This window comes from Myxine glutinosa, chromosome 13 (genome assembly GCF_964187855.1).
Source record: "Myxine glutinosa chromosome 13, kmMyxGlut1.1, whole genome shotgun sequence".
Lineage (NCBI taxonomy): Eukaryota > Metazoa > Chordata > Myxini > Myxiniformes > Myxinidae > Myxine > Myxine glutinosa.
Window position 1 is genome coordinate 47,090,378 of NC_136273.1, and position 24,178 is coordinate 47,114,555.

Here is a 24,178-nt window from a genome sequence, read left to right on the forward strand (position 1 = left end):
AACAACAACAGGCATTTTAAGGCCATTTTCCCTGCAAGAGCGGGGGTTGCTGTCTCAAAAATGGATGAAGGTCCTCAATGCCAAACAGGAAACCAGAGCTGTCTCCCTTGACATATCACATGCCTTCGATACGGTCTGGCACCCTGCTCTGCTCACCAAACTCTCCTCTTATGGTATCCATGGAAATCTCCACGTATGGCTTGAGGACTTCTTCTCCGGTCGCAGTCAACGTGTGGCCCTGAATGGAATTCTCTCATCTCCCCTCCCTGTTCAGGCTGGAGTTCCTCAAGGCAGGGTTCTGGGCCCTGTGATTTTTTTGGTATACATTAATGATCTTTCGTACTCTCTGGAAAATCCTCTCTATCTCTTTGGTGATGACTCCAGTCTCTGCCGCTCCATATTAGGCTGGGCCAAATCAGGGGTGATTTTCAATTTTTCATACTACAAGGTTGTAATTTACCTAAAAGTTGTGGCTGGGTAACAGAAACAAAACCATGAATTTTTTTTTCAAAAATATTGACGTCTTACGGTAAAACAGCCCGTTACCATAGCAACCGTTACAGACGACTCAAAAAATCCTTAAAATCGATGATTTCTCAGGCTGTGTATGACCCCCAGAGTTGATTCTGGTACCAAAAGATTCAGAATTGAAAGCCAAGGATGATTGGATAGCTTAACAATGTCTGTGACACAATTCATTACAACTTTTATCCCAAAAACTCATTTTTATCTCAAATTTAAGGCATTTGTTTGAAACAAAAATGAAAATTTTGCTTTTTAATCATAGGATAATCATTAATCAGAGCTATAGTCAAATTAAATGTACTTTAAATTAACTTTTGTCATTGATTAAGCTTTTTTGTCTCAAATTTAAGGTCTGACATTGAACATTGATAACAAAATAAAAAACCGTCCCAATTGTAATCAATGGAGGCCAATGACTTCTTAGTCACAACCTCAGTGGATGTTGCCAGTCCATGCAGCTTCTGCCTGACGCCCTTCACAACCCTGTATAGAGCCTGGAGCTGCGCCTCAGATTTGGGGGCCTTGTTAGTGTTCAAATCTGTGGCGAGTCCAAGTGTCCGCTCTGCTGCGTCATTGACAACTGGGAGTTTGGCCACAACTTCCATGCCATGACGATAGCTGTCTGAGGTGAGCCACTGTGCAACGGGGAGCTTGACAAAACTGGAGTCAATACCCAAGAGTTCAAACATGCTCCAAGAGTCGTAACCAACAAAGTCTTTGAGGGCTTTACTCCCCAATTGCTGTGAGGCTGGCATCTCCTGTATCATGTTATGTGCAGTCCCATGGTACCTGAGCATAGCCCTTCTCATAGTCTGCTTGTCAGATGACGTTCTGTCCGAGAAGAGTGCCAAAGAGACCAATCTCTCTGAGAGGTACCACAAATGGTTTTGTAGCTTCTCTCGGGCCACAGTCACAAAGGACAGAAATTTGGCAGGCCACTTTGTTGGATTCTTTGCGATACTGGCCTCAGCCTTGAGGAGGTTCTTCAACAGGTACATGTCGTTAGATGGTGCATCTGCAGCACTGGTACATGTCAACCACGCTTTAGTGTAGAAGACTGACATGAATGCAGCGAGACTGGTTATGTCTTCCAGCTCTTCGGGTGTGTAGATATCTCCCAGCTGCCAACGGAAGAGTGCCACCTTTATAGTGTATAAAGTCTTGCTCATCCAACGGGCGTGGTGGAATGCCCCAGGAGCTTTGATAGTGATGGTCCTCATACCATCAGGGACAGTCCCTCCAAGAAACAGCAGTGTGAGGTGTGCCAGCTCCAGGTAGTCGTGTCGAAGAGTCTCCTTTGTGCTATTGTCCATCCACGTCTGAAGGAAGGTGATGGTGGCATGTACATGGCCAGCCAGCTCTCTCTGTTGAGCAGACACCTCGAGCAATGTGTAGTTGCCCTGGTCCAATTCACTCCAAGTGTTGAGCAGTCGCTTGAACAGCTGTTCATTAGGTCCTGTGGTGGGGCCATACACTATTGAGCAAGACGCCCCTCCAACCAATTCGTGGATGTGGTGCCGACACGCCAGTTGCAGAAGACTCCTGCCAAACTCGGTCTCCAGTCTTACTACGACTCCACTCTTGACCCCAGAGTTCACTGCCGTTGTATCGAAGACAAGAGCGCCTATCCTTGATGTGTGCAAGAGCGCCTTGAACGCCCTGATGAATGGTTACAGTAACAACCGAAAGCAGGCATTAAAATTAATGATTGTAAGCTGCTTTTGTTAACTTTTTTTTATTGAAATGAAGATGGCCAAATTTAAACAACGTTATAACAGTTATAAAAACTGGACAATACAAGGTTGTAAAAGACAATTTAAAGTAAATTTAATCTGATTAATGGTTATCCTATGATTAAAAAGCAAAATTTTCAATTTTTTTCCATAAATATGCTTGAAATTTCAGACAAAAATCAGTTTTTTGGATAAAAGTGGTATTGAATTGTGTCACAGACATTGTTAAGCTATCCAATCATCCTTGGCTTTCAATTCTGCATCTTTTGGTACCAGAATCAACTCTGGGGGTCAAACACAGCTTGAGAAATCGTCAATTGAGGCATTTTTTGAGTTGTCTGTAACTGTTGCTATGGTAACGGGCTGTCTGACCGTAAAACGTCAATATTTTTGAATTTTCTTTTCATGATTTTGTTCCTGATACTCACTCACAACTTTTAGGTAAATTACATTGAATTAGGAAAATCACCTCCGATTTGGCCCAGCCTACTCCATATCTCATCCCTCAGATCGGCAGCCTGCAGCCTCTTCACTCTCTGCAGTCCTGGATAAAATCACAAACTGGTCAAACATGTGGAACATGTCTTTCAATCCTGACAAATCTCACTCTCTGTCTATGTCTCTCCGAAAAGACCGTCTGGAAAACCCTCCCATCTACTTTCTCAACAATCCTCTCCAAGAAGTTCTGTCCCTCAAGCTTTTGGGTCTCACTATCTGCCATGATCTTTCTTGTGAAAACCACATTTCCAAGCTGGCCTCCAAAGCCAGTCGCCGACTGGTCATCCTCCTTAGCACACCTGAGAGCCTCACCACATACAAAGCCTTTATCCGCAGCTTGATGGAATACTGCTCTCCCCTCTGGGTTGGTGCTCCTGCCACACACCTAGCTCGGTTTCACGCTGTTGAATCCAAAGCTTTCAGAATCATTGGAATCTCCCACGATGAAGCTGATTCTGAGGGCCTTTCATTCTCTCACCGCAGGCAGGATGGTGGTCTTTCTACCCTCTACCGACTCCTCTCCGCCCTAGCTCCCCCTGCTCTGTCTGTGCTCTGTCCCCCAAATATTCCTTCAGGTCGCACAAGATCTGCCTGCAACCCTCTTCTGGTGAAACTGCCAAAATCAAGACTCTCTTCTCACCTTCACTCTTTCATTCCTCTTTTCTCAGGCCCCTGGAACAATCTCCCACACACTCTTCAATCCCACTCCTCTCTCCAGGTATTTAAAATAGCTGTTTACCACCATCTCATATCCTCCCCCATCCAATACCTTAATCTTTTCTACCGCCGTTAATACACACCAAATCCCCCTCTTTCATTCCCCAACGTCATTCCTGAAATTCCTGGTAGTGTCCATTTGTTTTACACTGTGTACCCCCCCCCCCCCCCCCCTCAAGCCAGCTCCCTTCCACAGATCTCCCGATGGCTCTGTTCTCTACTGTCGTGCGTGTGTGCTTCCCTCTCTCTCCCCATCCTATCTCCCACTCCCTTTTTCATATGTTTTATGTTCCCGTTTATGTTTTTTGTGTTTCATGTGCTAACTCTTACACGAGCCTCGATTTTGTATGCAAAAAAAGAAGAAAAAAATAATTAAAAGGGTCTTTCAGTCGGAGAGTCGTTAGTTAATGGAATTATCTCTCCAGAAAGGTAGTGGCAATGGATGGGGTGGATAACTTTAAATTGGAATTTGATCGGTATCTGGATGCATTGGGAGATATAAGGGTATGGCGATATTGGCAGGACTTGTCGGTACCTTGTCTGTGGATGGATGATGATGGCATGGTGAGCAAAATGGCCTCGTCCTGCCCCAAGTTGCTTTTGTAAATAAATAAGACTGGTGCCATTCAGAAGCAAGCAGGTGAGAGATAGAGATAGATATATATATGGTTGTATCAGATCAAGTGCAGTTATGGATAAAATCCAGAGGTATTTATGATTAATTCTGCAAGACTTGTGGGAGAATGTAAACGGGTAAATATGGTGGTACACACTAATCTTGTTATAATGGAGCAAACATATATGGTTAGGTATGTATATTTATGACCAAATCGTCTTCTTCAAATTTTCTTTCTTCTTCTTCTTCTTCTTCTTCAAACAAATTCCACCATGTTGTTTATATACATATATGTGTATATATATATATATATATGTATATATATATATAATCATATATAGATATATATGTATATATATATATAATTATATATATATATATATATATATATATATATATATATATATATATATATATATATATATATATATATATATATATATATATATATATATAAGGCTATCCTAAGAAACACATTCGTGACGTACCTGTATTCATCAGTGCTATATTTTTGTTACTTTGACTTCATTAAGAGACGAAGGTAAATCATGTATTGGGGGAACGTCTGCTTTGAGGCTGGCAGTTCGACTTTACCATCCAGTTTTTGATATTGTGTTGGCTTTGGCATCCAGCTCTAACTGACAATTTAAAATAAATATAAATTTGTGCTCAGTTCCTTTTTATTTATCCATGTTGGGTTCTGATTTCTGATCTGAGGGATGGGAGGGGGTGGGAGGGGGGGGGGGTCGGAGGGGAGGGGGAGGGGTAGGGGGGAGGGGTAGGGTGGAGGGGTAGGGGGGAGGGGGGAGGTTACATTACACCGATTTACATTGAAAACGAATCAGCGAGCTGTTCTGACACCGGCTGAGATTAGCGGGTACTTCGCTGAAATGCGCTGAGGTAAATATGAATAAAAAATATGGGTCGTCAAATATTTTGAGGTCGGCCATGTTCGTCCCAGGTTCAATGGCCATGTCTATGCCAAATATCAAGCACGTGAGCCTCTCCGTTTCGGAGTCTATCGGTAACATTACACACACACACACACACACACACACACGCACACACACACACACACACGCACGCACGCACACACACACACACACACACACACACAAACTGTGTTTTATTTATATATATATATATATATATATATATATATATATATATATTCAGTCAGAGCACAAAATATGTTTGGCCGACCTCCCCCCCCCCCCCCATCCCCCCTCCCCCTACCCCAGCCCCATCTACCCCTTCACCTATCACCCACAACCCCGATCCACCATCACCTCCACTAACCCACACCCCCACTTCCCCTTCCTTCACTCACGGAGAAAGCAGGCATGCTCAAAGATGCCGAAACCTCTGCAGCGATGTATGGTGAGGTGTGCGAAGCGCACCGATCCACACCAGTAATAATAAAAAAAACCTTTGCTCTCATTCATTCTATTTTCACTGTTGCAAGTAAGGGTGCTTGTGCAGTTTGGCCACCTTACTGAGAATCTTAACTACAAATCTCTTCCCTCAATGGATGAATTATTGGATTGAAAAAAAAAGATGGGAAAATATTAGACAGCTTTTTCTTCTTCTTTCTTGGTATGCAGCACAAGGCTGTGGTGAGTGTGGTGTGGCGTTATTGGCTGAGGGCATTACTGTGCCATTGCTGCAATGCCCTCTGCTGGTTAGGGCTAGAATTTGTAATTTGGCCAGGGTGCTGGTGATAGCTCGCCTACTCTTCGCGAAGCACACCGTGGGATATTTAATGCCCACCACCGAATGCTGGCAGACAGGACACCCAGTTTAACGTGCATCCGAGGGACAGCACACACATTGATGAATCACCGTTGCTGTGAAATACCAGGATGACAGTTTATAGCTGAGTCGGGATTCAAACCCAAGATAGACAGCTTAGAGGGGAGTGTGCACACCTCAAGGTAATTCTGTCAGCCTATTTGACAGCTGAACAAACCATTTTCCGTTTCCAGTGGACTTGCTCGTTTCCTTGGATCCTCATCTTAATCTCACACCTCTAAGTGTCTTGTAGCTCCAGCTTGGCGAGACGTCACAGAGCAACCTTTGTTTCCTGTTTAACTAACCGGCTCACCTTACTTATAGTTTCAAGCTGTCAAGAGTCCCCAGAAGACTCAGCCATTTCAGCCTCCGACAAAAGACCCTGGCGTTGTTCCAGTGCCTCATGGCTCGCCTATTAATCAGCTTCACCCCTTCCTTACTTGCCCTCTTCACTTCCTCTCTTCACAACTACTATTAAACTCCACCTGCTATCCTTTTCTTCCAAAACCGATGGGGGCAGACACCGGCTACCGTGCTAGTTCCCCTCTCCTGTCTGGAGCTCCCATTAACCTGAATTGTTTGGGTCAACCTGTAAAAAGGAAACTGCGTCTGACATGAGAAAGACATGTCCAGGTCGAAGAGTTTAAAACCTGTGCACATGATGCTGCACTTTGCTCTGCGGTCTAATTCACGTAACATAATTTCCAATATCTACAAATAGAAATGCCGGTCGTAGAGCACAAGTACAAATAAACCATTCGTCAGATGAAACATCATTCGTTATTAAAGCTCGTGGATTGTTGGTGGGTTATTTTATAGCTACCTGTTTGTTACACCTTTATATTATGCTTCTGCGATGGACGGAATCTTCTTTGGACGAGCGTGGGTGTTTTTAACACACCATAAATTGTTCGAGAAACGTGCCATGACGGTGTTGTTAGTGTGGGCGGCAGAAGCATTTGGCCACGGCTGTGCGCAATCATTTTAATGATTTTGTGATGTCGGCTCATGCCTGGGAATCGTAGGGGAAATTGAGCACAGGAAAGGCAATTTGACGCAAGCATTACCCCTTATCATTAATCAATTTAATCTACTCTTTCACCTGCTTGCTCCAGCACCGGAGCACTCGTATTTATTTCCATTTGTCTTATTTACCTTTCTCTCCTTGAGCATGTTTCCAGTTTAAAATCAATTACTCGACTCGCTCTCACACAATTGCGCCCACTTTCCCTCCCTAACCGTTCCATACCCAACGCCTTCCCAACGCATTATCCTCCGGCTTCAGTTGTTTCACCCTCACCTAAGCCTGGTTACTCCTATTACTAACCTAAGTTTAAATGAATATGCATCGAGAACTTGAAACTTCGGACGTGTTGTGAAAGTTTCTTTGGAGCTCAAATTGTACATGAAGATTGCACAAAGCTGTTTGCCTCCGAGCCGGGCCTGAGCTCGACTCTTGTGGCCTGGAAAATGTCCAGCCATTTCCATTCATGGAACCAAGTAGTTAAACTATCTGTCAGAAATGCCTTAAAACAGCTTGTTAATACTTAGAGGAAAGATTAATGTTTTCTTTACATGTAGACTGGGATAGTGGGATAAAGTCAGTAATAATGCAGAAAGTTTTTATTGTATGTATATTTTAGGGTTGGGGGACGAGGGATGGAGGGTTCTCTTTCGTACTTGAAAGTAAAAGCCACAACGGTTTGTTCTCACATTCGATTCACACAAATAACATTTTCCTCGTTATTTGCTCATTTACCGCACCGCCAGTATCGCATGACCTTAGCCCCGTGTAAAGTCTGGTCTCCTTTTACCATTCCGACGGCTGAGAATCAGGTGTTGCTTCCCACCTGCATCACGTCTGGAATGACCGCTCTTGGGTGGAAAGTTGGAATCCTCCCAAATTGCTACAAAACCTGCTGCCTGCTCTTGTTGAGATACCAAAGGACAATGAATATCCGTGAGCGACCATTGCAACGTCTCCATGGAGGAAGGCGTAGGCTGAGTTTGAATAGGAAAATATTCAAACTCACAAGAAGCTTTGCGTCCGCTGGTTCTCCTGCGGAAGGTCACAACTTGAGATGCAGGTCTCCATGTGTATGCGTGTTGCTAAAATACATATGCTCTCGAACCACCATTCGATGCCATTTCCCCCCGCAGAGCAGGGGTTGGCCTTTTTCGGACACCGTGGTCCCCTTTTTACCCTGCGCTCGCGAAGCGAAAGATTCGGGTCTGTCCGTATAGTCAGGTTCACTATGTTTTTTCGTTCAAAATTTTGGTAGATTAGCAAAACTATACATTTTTGGAATATTCAGAGCATGAGGAATCCAAAAATTAATGTTTACATTTGCGTAGACACCTTTGCGAAAATGACACTCAGGACAGTGATGAAGATCTGTAAAAGCATATTCCTGAACGGTATAGACCTCGTAGATCCTGTGTATAGGACTTATAGTTCAATCTGATACTACCTATAACTTCCTGTAACAACCTATAACTTCAAAGGACTTGCAATATCATGTATTATGTAATACAGTTATATCACAAATATAAAGACAATGGTTTTCAATTACCTTTGTTTGTTGCTTTTCTATAATCCTGAGCACTATTTTGAGGCCTTTATTGGATTCCTTGACCCAGAAAACATAGGATTAGCATATTTAATTAAGTTTCGAGGTTGATTAGAAGCCGAGATAGCGCAAAGTATGTATTTTATGGCGGCCATTTTCAAAATCCAAAATGGCGGCCATGCAGGTGTCTGTGCAAATGCCAACATTGATTTTCAGATTTTCCATGTTCTGAAGATTCCAAAAATGTACAGGTTTGCTAATCCCAAAATTTTGAAAGAAATTATATTTGTTAACATAGTGAACCTGACTATCTTCATCACTGTCCTGAGTGTCATTTTCGCAAAGGAGTCTACGCAAATGTAAACATTAATTTTTGGATTCCTCATGCCCTGAATATTCCAAAAATGTATAGTTTTGCTAATCTACCAAAATTTTGAACGAAATTATATTTGTTAACACTAGGGCATGCCCGTACTATATATATATCTAAAATTATATCCCCCCCCTCTATTTACATGAAATGGTTTGGTCCATTCGCAAAGCCAAAGCGAACGGCTTGCGAGTACTGTAGAACCCCCCCCCCCCCTCTATTTACATGAAATGGTTTGGTCCATTCGCAAAGCCAAAGCGAACGGCGAACGGCTAAATCGCCATAGCTCGGTAGCTCGCTGCTCTCTGATTGGTCGAATCGTTTTTTGGACATAGCTCGGTAACTACTTGTCCGATTAATATGAAACCTTGAAAAGGCACATCCTCAGGTCCCCAGCAGTATATCTGGCAAGTTTCAAGTATATCGGACCCGTGGTTGTCGAGAAACAGCGGTCGCATACACACAGAGATTACTGGAATTATAGATAGACTAGGGCATGCCCGTACTATATATATATCTAAAATTATATCCCCCCCCCCCCCTCTATTTACATGAAATGGTTTGGTCCATGAAATGTTTTGGTCCATTCGCAACGCCAAAGCGAACGGCGAACGCTTTACATGAAATGGTTTGGTCCATGAAATGTTTTGGTCCATTCGCAACGCCAAAGCGAACGGCGAACGGCTTGCGAGTACAGTGACAATCCCCCCCCTCTATTTACATGAAATGGTTTTAATTAGTTTTAAAACATAGTTTAACGCCAACATATGGCATGCCCGTACCCGTACTATCCGTAATGGCGCACGCTCTCACAGGAGCTCCGGAAGGTCGCATATCGCAGGAAAGCGAAAGAATCGCAAATTAGTTTTAATTAGTTTTAAAACATCGTTTAACGCCAACATAGCGCCAACATAGTTTGCCGACGGGAAATAAATGAATACGCTCTCAAATGTGCCATCCGAGGCAGAGTCTGTTCGCCACGTTCGGCACACGTGATAGCTCGCTGCTCTCTGATTGGTTGAATCGTTTTTTGGACATAGCTCGGTAACTACTTCTGCGATTAATTTAAAACCTTGAAAAGGCACATCCTCGGGTCCCCAGCAATATACCTGGCAAGTTTCAAGTATATCGGACCCGTGGTTGTCGAGAAACAGCGGTCACAGACAAACAAACACACACACAGACACACACACACACACACACAGACACACACACACACACACAGAGATTGCTGGAATTATAGATAGATAGTGAACCTGACTAGTACGTCGTATGTGCGTACGTGCGTGTCTACATTTAAAAAATTCATTTTCTCGGCAACCGTTGGTCCGATTGACATGAAATTTTCACCATAGGAGGGCCTCCTCCTGTAGAATATTTGTGAATATTATGACGTCACAGGTCATGTGGTATGGACGCCATCTTGGAAAAAACAAAAAACTTTGCACCTCTATATCTCAAAAACCACTGCACAGAAATAATTGAGACAGCTCTCATTGCAAAGAACTCTCCATGCCGAATAATATATGTGAATGATGACGTCATAGGTGCCGCCGTTGTGACGTCATAATTCGACAAGTAAAAAACTTTATCCGATCCGATCAGGGTGAAATTTCTTGAGCGTCTTCTCGGTAAAAATTGATGCAGAAATAAAATTATAATGACGTCATAGGTCACGTGGTTCGGACGCGATATTGTTTTGAGTGAGAAGCCTGAAAAACCACTAAAATCCAATTTTCTCCTAAACGACTGAACAGATCGAGACCAAACTTTGCAGGCAGAATCGCATACCCATGATGAACAAAAAAGTCAGCGAGAATGACGTCATGCGTCACATGGTTTCAGAGTTTTGACGTTTTTAAGCATAAACTTATAAAACCTAGCTCCTCCCTCATTTTTGATCCTATCGAGGGGAAACTTCACAGATGTGTTCAGCATATCAGTCCACCAAAATCATCTTTTGGAATTTGCGATAGGTCACGTGGTTTAGCAGATATAAATAATTAAACGAAAATATTTACAAATTTATAACTCTTGAACCGCTTCATTGATCGACGTGAAACTTTATATTGTAGTAGAGGTAATGAAGTGTAACATGTGTGCAAAATTTCAAGATGATTGGATGTACGGTCTGGAAACTAGAAGTTGTTATTGCATGAAGAAGAAGAAGAGTCTTCTGCAGTGGGCATGGAATTAATTATCACACTGCACATAACGAGCAGGCAAAGTACGGAGCGAACTCATGGGGTCATTTTGACCTCAAATAAAATTCTGATTTCAGATTTGTCAATCGCTGACGTATATTAACACATGACCAAAACAGATTTGGCGAAATTCCGACGATTTTTGATGAAAATATAACATTTGTGTCTGCATTTCAGTAAAGTAAAGTGTGTGCCATGTCAGCATTTAAAAAATTGAAACGTGGCTCATTGTAAATAACTCCATATGGGGAATAGGTGTTGTTAACGATGTCATTGGTGCCATAATTGCGACGTCATAATTCGACAGGGACAACGCTTAGTCTGATCAGTTTGAAATTTATTGAGCATAATCTATACAACAATTATTTAGAGAGTTTAAATTTATGATGTCATCGCTCACGTGGTCTGGCAGCCATATTGGATCAAAAAAAATGAAACATTCAAAAATAGAAGAGTTTGTTCACACCAAGTTGACTGCGCAGGGTAAGTATTCTATGAATACCATCTAGTTGAAGCAATGTTTTACGGCCGGATACCCTTCCTGCCGCCAACCCTGTTAGTCGCCTCTTGTGACGCACAGGGAATTACCAGGAAGCTGGTACTCAATTTTCCAGCCGCAAGGATGACGGGCTGAGTCAAGCCCCCCTGGTGTTAATTCAGCGATGATCGACCAGGATTCGAACCTCGGATCCTAGGATCCCAAGCCGGCACCCCAACCACTAAGCCAACACCAGGCTTAAAATACATAGGCTACGATGTACAAAATTATACACGAATATAATTGGTGATATATTCTTTGCCAAAGTACCTTATCATGCCCCGAATCTGGAGGTCCACCTAGTCCTTAAACTTGTATTTCGCTACTGCCAGCCTAAATTAAAATTATCTTTACCCGACACCTCATCAATCAGTATTATTTTAAACTAGGCCCAGGCAATGCACCATATCTGCCACTTAAACCGACACGTATGACACACTTCTGTATGTGTTGCCCAGCAGGCGTGCGGTGCAATGTGGTGATGCCAGCGTTCCTCGGCTGCTTTCCCAACCGGTCATCGACTACATCCTACAACAGCGCTTATACATGCAAAGCACGTCGGGCTGACGTCAAACACCTCTCGTGGCAAGGCCGGACTGAACCCCACGCTGCGCACTCTGCTTGTATGACACCACTTTCTCCCATTTTATGCATCCAGCCGAGCACAGGAAGAGTTTGCTCATCGAGCTGCATTGAAGCCGGACCAGCTAGACGCTCATGTTCTGCATGTTTACTTGTCCAGATATCACATTTTGTGGCAAACGCACTCGTTATTCCACTGAAGTGCACTCTCTACCCCGCTGGGTTCTTGCATCGTCATGAACACAGCTGTTGAATTCTGATGAGCACTCTCGACTCCGATCTACATCCATGTCACGTTGCGCTTTGCTCTACATGGACTTCCGCAGAGTAACCATGGATGATGCTGAAGTCCACACAGCTACGCAACTTGTGCTGCAGAAATGCACAACTAGTTTTAAGAAGAATAGACGACCCTAAGGAAATTGGGGGATTTGGAGGGTTTGCGATAGGGTGGGGGTGGTTAGGGGCAGAGCAGAGTGGAGTCATGAAGGTGTGTTGTCCATCGCATAATAAATGTAATAAATGAATTAAATGTAGAAACAGTGATGTAGTGGAGGCAATCAAATGTAATGCTGTTTCGGTTTGAATGATCTCCAAGCAAGCTGTTCCTCCATCCTTCTCCCCCTGTCTTGTCCCACTGAAAATTTTACTTTACAAATGATGCCACAGCAGCTTCCGGAATAGAAACTGCATGCCGTTAGCTCTTTGTAGCTTTTGTACAATAAAAGTGCAGTACAAGCACAGATTCCAACCATGTCTGACTATAACCCAATATGGTATATCTCCAACTGGCATTGTCAACCATCATTGGTTGCAGTCTTCCTCTTCTGTGGTCCTCCCAAGAGCGGGTTTCTTGCTGCCGAAGCAGTCTCATGGCAAGGATCTGATGCCTTCCAAGAGGTGATTATGGCAGGATTTTTTTTTTTTGGTATACAGAGAACCCCAAATAACTTACCCTTCCTTACCCTCCCATTTGCTCAAGCCCTCCTTTTTGCACACGTAGTGTAGAGATGACCTGTTACCTGGTTAGTATTTCTGTGTAAGAGCTAACACATTGAACATGAAAACATGCACAGCCACATAAAATATGCAATGAAGGGAGTGGGAGACAAGAGGGTGAGGGAGAGGGAAGCACACAAGCACAACAGTAGAGAACAAGGACGTCGGTAGATCCGTGGAAGGGGGAGGGCTGGGGCGGAGGCAGGGGTACACGGTATAAAGCAAATGAACACTACGAGGAATTTCACGACAAGGAATTTCAAGAAAGAAATTGGGGATTGAAAGAGGCAGATTTGGGGTTTTTAACGGGGGTAGAAAAGATCAAGGTTTTGGATGGGGGAAGACAAGAGATGGTGGTGAACAGCTGTTTTAAAGACCTGGAGGGAGGAGTGGGATTGAAGGGAGTGAGGGAGTTTGTTCCAGAGGCGGGAGAAAAGAGGAATGAAGGAGTGAAGGTGAGCAGAGAGTGTTTATTTTGGCAATTTCACCAGAAGAGGGTTGCTGGCAGATCTTGTGTGACCTGCAGGAATATTTTGGGGACAGAGCACAGACAGGGCAGGGGGAGCAGGACCGGAGAGGAGTCGGTAGAAGACAGAAAGATCACCAACCTGCCTGCGGTGAGAGAGAGAAAGGCCTTCAGAATCGGCTTCATGGCGGGAGATAGCAATGATTCTGAAAGCTTTGGTTTCAACAGCCTGAAGCCGAGCTCGGTGTGAGGCAGGAGCACCGGCCCAGAGAGGGGGGAACAGTATTCCATTGAGCTGCGGATGAAAGCCTTGTATGTGGTGAGGAGCTCAGGTGTGCCAAGGAAGGACTTCGCACGACGGAGGATGCCCAGTCGGCGACTGGCTTTGGAGGCCAGCTTGGAAATGTGGTTTTCCCAGGAAAGATGGATTGTTGAGAAAGTAGATGGGAGGGTTGTCCAGTCGATCTTTTTGGAGAGACATAGTAAGAGTGTGAGATTTGTCAGGATTGAAAGACATGTTCCACTTGTTTTCCCAGTCTGTGATTTTGTCCAGGTCTTCAGAGAGTGAGGAGGCTGCAGACTGCCGATCTGAGGGAAGAGGATTGGAGCGGCAGAGAGTGGAGTCATCAGCAAAGAGATAGAGAGGATTTTCCAGAGAGTCGGAGAGATCATTGATGAAGACCAGAAAAAGCACAGGGCCCAGAACACTGCCTTGAGGAACCCCAGCCTGAACAGGAAGGGGACATGAGAGAATTCCATTCAGGGCCTCACGTTGACTCCGACTGGTGAGGAAGTCTGCAAGCCATGCATGGAGGTTTCCATGGATACCATAAGAGGATAGTTTGGTGAGCAGGGCGGGGTGCCAGACCGTATTGAAGGCACGTTTGGTTCGGATGTCAGGACACAATGGCCTACTTTTTGCTGTAGAAGACCAGAAAGCAGAAAATGCTGGCAGAAGGGTCGCAAGTTTAGCATCCCACCTGACAGATGACACATGTTGATGCAACTCCTTACCTACAAAGCACCAGAGTGACAGTTTCTAGTCGAGTGAGCATTGAACCCAGACTAGACAGCTCAAAGGCAAGTACACTACCTCGGACATATCCTGTTAGCCCTCTGTTTCTGTAGTGGGTCAGCAACACCATATACCCAATTGCAATTTGGGCCGAGAGGTCACCAGGAGTTGGTTCATTGGGTGGTAGTGAGTGTATATGTTAAATACATACCAACACAGAAAGACACTGGAGGAGGCTGTGAGGTCCATAATACCTGTAGTTTTTTTTTTTTTCATTGCATTTGCTTTTGAGAGAACAATTCCAGCACCAGACAGCTCAGAGGTGAACCAGTCATGGAATTTTCACCAAACTTGGTATCTATCTATAATTCCAGTAATCTCTGTTTGTACGTTTGTACGTTTGTTTGTCTGTGACCGCTGTTTCTCGACAACCACGGGTCCGATATACTTGAAACTTGCCAGGTATATTGCTGGGGACCCGAGGATGTGCCTTTTCAAGGTTTCATATTAATCGGACAATTACTTACCGAGCTATGTCCAAAAAACGATTCAACCAATCAGAGAGCAGCGAACGATCGCGTGTGCCGAACGTGGAGGACACACTCTGCCTCGGATGGCACATTTGAGAGCGTATTCATTTATTTCACGTTTGCAAACTATGTTGGCGTTAAACTATGTTTTAAAACTAATAAAAACGAATTTGCGATTCATTCGCTTTCCTGCGCGTTTGTGCACGCGATGGCGATTTCTTTACCAAACTCCGGAAGCCGTTCGCTTTGGACCAAACCATTTCATGTAAATAGAGGGGGGGGATATAATTTTAGATATAGATATAGTACGGGCAATGCCCTAGTATTTATAAATTATGATGCAAAGATAAACTGATTCAATTTTGGGGTCAAGAGCTCAAAGATCAGAGGTCATGTTAAGTTACAATTATTTTGTTACCGCAATACCTTAAGAACTGCTGAAGTGATCTAAGTCAAACGTAGTACAGGGAAGTATACTGATGAATTGATGAACTGATTAGATTTTGGGGTCAAGAGGTCAGAGTTCATGTCAAGTAAAAATTATGTTGTCACGCCAACTTGTCAACATGTAATGGGATTTTGAACAAAACTTGGTATAAGTATATATGATGCAAAGATGAACTGATTGGATTATGGCATCAAGAGGTCAAAGGTCAGAGGTCATGTTAAATTACAATTATTTTGTTGCTGCGATAACTTGAGAACGGCTGAAGGGATCTAAGTCAAACTTGGTACAAGTATATATGATGCAAAGATGAACTGATTAGATTATGGCATCAACAGATAAAAGGTCAGAGGTCATGTCAGGTAAAAATGTGATAACTTGAGAACAGCTGAATGGATTCAAATCAAACTTGGTACAAGTATGAATAATGATGTAATAATGTGGGCAGAGGCATATCGATCGACGCCGTGACATCGAAGAGTATCGGTCTAGTTTCCTCTTCTTTCTTCCTCTATATATTGGAACACTATGACAATTCAATCTCATGAAACTCTGTCTCAACCTGCATTTTGAATCCCGCCACCAAGAGTAGCCCCCACCTCGAGTGGCCTTGAAAACTTTGTGATGGGCGATATCTCATAGAAAAAAGTTGAAAAAAGAAAAAACATTTACAGTGCCTCCAGAAAGTATTCACACCCCTTGATTTTTTTTTCCACATTTTGTTGTATTACAGCCTGAATTTAAAATGGAATCATTGAGTTTTTTTGTCACTGATCTACACATAATAGCTCATAATGCCAAAGTGGAATTTTTTAAAATAGAAATTCTAGCAAATTAATTGAAAATGAAAAGCTGAAATGTCATGAGTCAATCAGTATTCAACCCCTTTCCAAGAAAGGACACTCCAAATTGAGCTCAGGTGCATCCAATTTCCTTTTATCATTCCTGAGATGTCCCTGCAACTTGATTGGCGTCCACCTGTGGCCAATTCAATTGATTGGACATGATTTAGAAAGAAACACATTTTTATGTAAGGTCCCACAGTTGATGGTGCATGTCAGAGCAGAAACTCTACCATGAAGTCCAAGGAAGCTGATGTCGAGCTCTGAGATAGAATTGTGGGGAGGCATAGATCTGGGGAAGGGTAGAAAACAATTTATAGAGTGTTGAAAGACTCCACGAGCATTGTGAGCTCCGTCACTAGGAAATGGAAAGAATATGGAACTACCCAGACTCGTCCTTGAGTTAGCCGTCCAACCAAACTGAGCAACCGGGCAAGAAGGACCTTGGTCAGGGAGGTGACCAAGAACCCAATGATCACTCTGGTGGAACTACAGAGTTCCTTCGCTGGGTTGGGAGAACCTGACGGAAGGACAACAGTCTCTGCAGCACTTCACAAATCTAGGCTTTATGGGAGAGTGGCCAGGTTGGAAGCCACTCCTGAGAAAAAGGTGCATGACAGCACACCTGGAGTTTGCAAAAAGGCACGTTAAAGACTGAAAGCATGAGGCAAAATATTCTGTGGTCTGATAAGATAAAAATTGGACTTTTTGGCCTGAATGCAAAGCGCTACGTCTGGTGGAAGCCGCGCACAGCTCATCACCCATCTAACACCATCCCTACCGTGAGGTATGGTGGCCGCATAATCATGCTTTGGGGGTGGTTTTCAGTGGCAGGGACTGGGAGACTTGTCTGGGATAAATCGGATTCGGATCTTCACCAAAATCTAATCAATTTGTGCTTGTCACACATCCAACCTGCCTACCAAATCCTTCCATAACTCCTTGAGATATCTTGCTCATGGACAGACAGACAAGGATGATAACATAGGCTCTGTCCCCTTTAGGTGGTAGAGTTAATGAATGGATGAAATGCACAGAATGTTAATCAAGTCATAAGAATTGACATGGGGAGCCAGGAGAAGCTGATGTTTCAGGCATTAACCCTTTGTCAGAGAAAAAGAGGAGCTTGTTGCTTCCCATGGTGGAATTTGCGTTCCTCAATCAACGTCTTGTTGATTCCATTCATTGTTCTACTTGTCCAACGACACATATTATGTGACTAGATGTGCTCTTATTTGTATGTGGATGTGATATAGGAGTGCAAGAGGGTCCTGAATGAATCCCACGTATGCCTTGATGCTTAGAGACCATATGGATGTGGCATGGGATTTTGACAGGGTCTTCAATGAAAGCTATATTGGACTTGGTTGGTACTTGGAGACCGTAAATGCAACCACGAGGTGGAATCCATGCACTCAACTCCACCCTCCAATCTCATCCCAGCAGCCCGAGCTGGTTGCATCATGTTTGATCTGCAGTGTGGTGATTGTGTTGTGGAGAAAACGTTGTTTTCCTACCACTGTTGTAGAAATAAGCAACCAGCATGCTATGCTTATGGAGCCCTGGACGCTCCGCGCAGCTCTGGACACCAGATGTTTCTTGCGTCTCCCATAGTGGCCGTGGTCCAAGTTGGTCCGGGGAGAGAGGGAGTCACATGGTCCAAAACCAAAACACCGATTCGCATCACTGAAAAGAGCTACAGGAGTGCTTTCTTTAGCAGTTGGGCTTGTTGGCAATGTATCCACGCCATCTTTATTAACAGGTCCTCATCGTGGACGAGAGCATCATGAGAGGCAGAAACTACCAATTGGAGTTGGTCAGGGAGAGGTGGTCACAGTGAGTTGGTGTACCCGATTCCGATGCGTATCCTCGGATGCAATTTGTGGATGTGGTCGAAACACGAAGGCAGATGCTTCAAATTTTACAGAAATGCAAGAAGGACAATTGTCCCATTATACACGTGTCACATCCTGCACAATCTGGGAACCCTTTTTGTGACAAAACCAAGGATGTATCCGTATCGGAAGCAATTAGTTCATTTCTGTATGTCTGTCCTTCTTTCTACAAAGGTTAGTCTATGCTCGATCAACAACTTCATTTCAATTAAATGCTACATTTTGAACACACATCAGAAAACAACCCTGCCGGATAACAGAACTTTGGCTCTTAAGTTGCCCCGATTGCGCAGGCGCACAGAGGAGTGAGATCATTTTAAAGCAGTGAAGCCGGTTCAATATTTGGCTGTCCTTCTTACATCCTTCCAAAAAGGAAGAATAACCTTTCTAATCCATTGTGTTTTTTTTTTTTTTTTTTTTTTTTTTTTTTTTGGATACAATATCGAGGCTCGTGAAAGAGCGAACATTAATCACATGAACACACAGAAAGACAAACCGACACATAAAACATATAACATAGGGAGCGGTAGACAAGATGGGGAGAGAGGGGGAAGGACACAAACACAACATTTGAGAGCAGGGACCGAGAGACATGGAGACATCGAGAGATCTGAGAGAGGGCGAGGGCTTTGGGGGGGGGGGGCGTGGGAAGGGGGCAGTGGGAGAGGTATAAAACATATGGACACTGCCAGGACTTCCAGGAAAGAAGTTGGAATTTCAAACAAGGTGGATCTGGGGTGAATTAGCGGGGGTAGAAAAGATCAAGGTTTTGGATGGGGGAAGATAAGAGATGGTGGTGAACAGCTGTTTTAAAGACCTGGAGGGAGGAGTGGGATTGAAGGGAGTGAGGGAGTTTGTTCCAGAGGCGGGAGAAAAGAGGAATGAAAGAGTGAAGGTGAGCGGAGAGCCGAGATTTCGGCAGTTTAACCATCAGAGGGTTGCTGGCAGATCTTGTGCGACCTGTAGGAATATTTGGGGGACAGAGCACAGAGAGAGCTGGGGGTGCAAGGCCGGAGAGGAGTCGGTAGAAGACAGAAAGACCACCTACCTGCCTGCGGTGAGTGAGTGAAAGGCCCTCAGAGATAGCTTCATCGCGGGAGATTCCAATAATTCTGAAAGCTTTGGTTTCAACAGCGTGAAGCCGAGCTAGGTGTGAGGCAGGAGCACCGGCCCATAGGGGAGAACAGTATTCCATTGAGCTGCGGATGAAAGCCTTGTATGTGGTGAGGAGCTCAGGTGTGCCGAGGAAGGACTTCGCACGACGGAGGATGCCCAGTCGGCGACTGGCTTTGGAGGCCAGCTTGGAAATGTGGTTTTCCCAAGAAAGATCATGGCAGATAGTGAGACCCAAAATCTTGAGCGACAGAACTTCTTGGAGAGGATTGTTGAGAAAGTAGATGGGAGGGTTGTCCAGTCGATCTTTTCGGAGAGACATAGTAAGAGTGTGAGATTTGTCAGGATTGAAAGACATGTTCCACTTGTTTGACCAGTCTGTGATTTTGTCCAGGTCTTCAGAGAGTGAGGAGGCAGCAGACTGCCGATCTGAGGGAAGAGGAATGGAGCGGCAGAGAGTGGAGTCATCAGCAAAGAGATAGAGAGGATTTTCGAGAGAGTCAGAGAGATCATTGATGAAGACCAGAAAAAGCACGGGGCCCAGAACACTGCCTTGGGGAACTCCAGCCTGAACAGGAAGAGGAGATGAGAGAAAACCATTCAGGGCCACACGTTGACGACGACTAGAGAGGAAGTCCGCCAGCCATGCGTGGAGATTTCCATGGATACCAAAGGAGGAGAGTTTGGTGAGCAGAGCGGGGTGCCAGACCGTGTCGAAGGCACGTGATATGTCGAGGGAGACAGCTCTAATTTCCTGTTTGGCATTGAGGACCTCCATCCATTGTTGAGACAGCAGAAGCAGCATGTCCAGAGTAGAGTGACCTGGTCTGAAACCAAATTGATGATCAGAGATCAAGCCATTGGAGAAGAGGAAAGATTTCATATCAGAAGCAATGATGGATTCCATGACTTTGCTGATAATTGGGAGAAGGCTGATTGGTCTGTAGTTGCTAGGATCTGTTTTTGCACCTTTTTTGTGCAAAGCGGTGATGTTGGCTGATTTCCAAGCAGATGGCAGTTGACCTTGAGCAAAAGAGAGGGTGAAGAGAACAGAGAGAGGGTGAGATAGAGCAGCAGAGCAGGATTTTAGGACCCGTGGGCTGATGCCGTCGGGTCCAGTTGCAGAATCAGAGTCGAGGGTTGACAGAAACTTTTCCACCTTGTCAGGAGGAAAGGACACGGAGTCCAGGAGCAGCAGGGTACGACTGGGTATGGTGGGTACAGAGATGGATGGGTTTGGGACACAAGATTTAGAGGCAAACACAGAGTTGAGGCATTCAGCTTTTTCACGTGCGGAGTCAGCTGTGTAGCCGTTTGAGGTAAGGGAGGGGATGGAGGGGGAACAAACACCAGAAACGGATTTGACCAGACGCCACCAGGATTTGGAAGAGGGAGACAGATAAGAGAGTTCGGTCTTGAGAACGGAGAGATATTGTTTCCTGGCTCTCCTGAGGGTGGACACACACTTGTTTCGGGCTTTGTGAAAGGAAATGAGATTTCCTTCCGTTGGATTTGCTTTCCAGGAGACGAAGGCAAGTTGTTTCTGGGCAACAGCCTCACCACAAGATTCCGTGTACCATGGACGGGAGGAAGGGTATGACAACTGAAGACGAGATGGGATAAATCTGTGCATGAGAGAGAGCAATTTACTTTGGAAGAATTCCCAGGATGAGTTGATGTCAGAGGTGGTAGAGATGGGAGACCAGTCCAGATGATTGATGGCTGCTTGAAGACCGTGCCAGTTGGCCTGAGTGAAATGCCAGACTCGTCGACGCTGAGCAGGCTCCCTGAGGATGGTCAGAGAGACCATAAGAGAGATGTCCATAATTCTAAAGTGTAATTCTAGAGGGTTATAAAAGGTAATTCTAGAGGGTTCTAAAGGGTAATTCTAGAGGGTTCTAAAGTGTAATTCTAGAGAGTTCTAAAGGGTCATTCTAGCGAGTTCTAAAGGGTAATTCTAGCGAGTTCTAAAGGGTAATTCTAGCGAGTTCTAAAGGGTAATTCTAGCGAGTTCTAAAGGGTAATTCTAGCGAGTTCTAAAGGGTAATTCTAGCGAGTTCTAAAGGGTAATTCTAGCGAGTTCTAAAGGGTAATTCTAGAGAGTTCTAAAGGGTAATCCTAGCGAGTTCTAAAGGGTAATTTTAGCGAGTTCTAAAGGGTAATTCTAGCGAGTTCTAAAGGGTAATCCTAGCGAGTTCTAAAGGGTAATTCTAGCGAGTTCTAAAGGGTAATTCTAGCGAGTTCTAAAGGGTAATTCTAGCGAGTTCTAAAGGGTAATCCTAGCGAGTTCTAAAGGGTAATTTTAGCGAGTTCTAAAGGGTAATCCTAGCGAGTTCTAAAGGGTAATTTTAGCGAGTTCTAAAGGGTAATTCTAGCGAGTTCTAAAGGGTAATTCTAGCGAGTTCTAAAGGGTAATTCTAGCGAGTTCTAAAGGGTAATCCTAGCGAGTTCTAAAGGGTAATTTTAGCGAGTTCTAAAGGGTAATTCTAGCGAGTTCTAAAGGGTAATTCTAGCGAGTTCTAAAGGGTAATTCTAGCGAGTTCTAAAGGGTAATTCTAGCGAGTTCTAAAGGGTAATTCTAGCGAGTTCTAAAGGGTAATTTTAGCGAGTTCTAAAGGGTAATTCTAGCGAGTTCTAAAGGGTAATTCTGGCGAGTTCTAAAGGGTAATTCTAGCGAGTTCTAAAGGGTAATTCTAGCGAGTTCTAAAGGGTAATTTTAGCGAGTTCTAAAGGGTAATTCTAGCGAGTTCTAAAGGGTAATTCTAGCGAGTTCTAAAGGGTAATTCTAGCGAGTTCCAAAGGGTAATTCTAGGGAGTTCTAAAGGGTAATTTTAGCGAGTTCTAAAGGGTAATTCTAGCGAGTTCTAAAGGGTAATTCTAGCGAGTTCTAAAGGGTAATTCTAGCGAGTTCCAAAGGGTAATTCTAGGGAGTTCTAAAGGGTAATTTTAGCGAGTTCTAAAGGGTAATTCTAGCGAGTTCTAAAGGGTAATTCTAGCGAGTTCTAAAGGGTAATTCTAGCGAGTTCCAAAGGGTAATTCTAGCGAGTTCCAAAGGGTAATTCTAATGGGTTCTAAAGGGTCATTCTAGAGAGTTCTAAAGGGTAATTCTAGAGAGTTCTAAAGGCTAATTCTAATGCGTTCTAAAGGTAAATTCCAAAGGGTTTCTTTGTTTCTTGGCTTTGCTTATTTCATATTAAAAATGCCAAACTGAACCACTTCCTTCAAACACGGGTGTAAGTTTTATTTTACTCTGTCTGCCTGTCTGGAAATCGAACAAAATTGAAAATCATTCCAAATAGGACACTTCTTGCTTTTAACAACGTCAAAAAGGACAAAAACAACAGGCATGAATAACTAATGTAATGTGTTAAATAAGGTGGTGTAAAAGACGCTGCATCAACGGTAATGAACTTCCGAAATTTTTGATTTTTCTACGACCTTTAAAATATTTATTTTATTTCAATTTAATTATATCCTTAACATTTTAGAAAACAAATCACATTTTTGGCAATTTCAAAACCCCTCAGTTCAGCAGTACTTAGACAAAATATTCTGACATTTTACATCATATCAACCAATCAAATTTGCTTTTCGTAGACTCCGCCCATATGCTTGTTTCTCAACATTGTGTGGGGTAAGGTGTTCTATGAACTCTCTAGTTCATAAATAATATATTAGTAATAGACACCTCTGTAATGACGTCATTGTTTTAACTGCAATGCTTGCACGGACACTCATGAGCACACACACACACATACACGCAGAATATTTCTTCTTCTTCTTTACCTTCCCAAATTATTCACACCTTATTATGAGATTGGTTTTGGTCTGGGCCTTTCATGAACTGGCTGGCTAAGCCTGACTTTCAGTGATGTGGGTAGGATTTTTAATTTGTTCACGATGCCAGGGATAACTCGCCAACTCTTCGGGAAGGTCTCCGTGGGATATTTAAAGTCCACCAATGACCGGTTCTGATAGATTGGTCTTCTGGCTGGATGTCCTTCCGATGTATGGCACACACTGATGCCTCACCCTGCATGTGAAACAACATGTGGACATAAACGCACACCATTGAGGTCTACATATTTGTATGTTAACTGCTATCTGCATCGCACATGGTCCATGTTTGGGAGCCTCGGTGATGCTGCGTGTTTCTGTCCATGAGCGTTGATTGGCTCGCCAACTCGCCTCACCACATGTCGTTACTGCGGGGCACGAGGTTGTTTTAACTAGGGGGCAATATCGCAAGTTACAAAACCTCTTGGGGAGGAGGGATATTGTTTTGTAATACCATTAATATTATGCTTGAATCATCAGTGTTATTACTTTTGTTATTAGAAGTCGCCTTGTAAAAACGCAATGATAAAGCTGTCTTGACATGGATATACACCTCAACACCAACCCCCCTTGGTAGGGAAAACACTCTTGGGGTGAGGAGGAGGTTAAATCGCTACAACTTCCATCATGTGACGCTTCGCCCAACTCTCCAATTTGGTTACGATTGGATAAGTAACGATCGAATGCATTGCGGTGAAAAAATAACCAGTCAGACAGACAGCAAGACACCAAATTGTCCATTTAGTATGATGCTGTGGCTAATGTCTCACCAATCAGAGATTAAACTTGTCCAGCGGCTGAAGGGGAGTTTACATTTGGGATGTGCTACTTGCGAATGTCTGCAGCTCTTGAAGAACTAAGGGAGGGTTTAAAAAACAACAAAAAGTTTACC

At 43.8% G+C, this 24,178-nt stretch overlaps 1 protein-coding gene across 13 annotated transcripts in view; it reads left to right on the forward strand.

Annotated features, from left to right (window-relative positions):
- The window catches only part of LOC137438908 (nicotinamide/nicotinic acid mononucleotide adenylyltransferase 2), a 141,319-nt gene that overhangs the window by 89,078 nt on the left and 28,063 nt on the right, over nt 1-24,178 (forward strand). For 7 of the 13 annotated variants that reach the window (XM_068134378.2, XM_078767400.1, XM_078767403.1 and 4 more), the window contains one exon: nt 12,024-12,898. The exons of 1 other annotated variant lie outside the window; for it this stretch is intronic. In XM_068134378.2, coding sequence (XP_067990479.1) covers nt 12,024-12,129 — 106 coding nt within the window. In that variant the 3' untranslated portion in view covers nt 12,130-12,898. Of the gene's footprint in view, nt 1-12,020; nt 12,899-24,178 lie in introns of those variants that run through there. 5 more of the 13 variants (XM_068134377.2, XM_068134380.2, XM_068134382.2 and 2 more) reach the window with 1 other exon arrangement.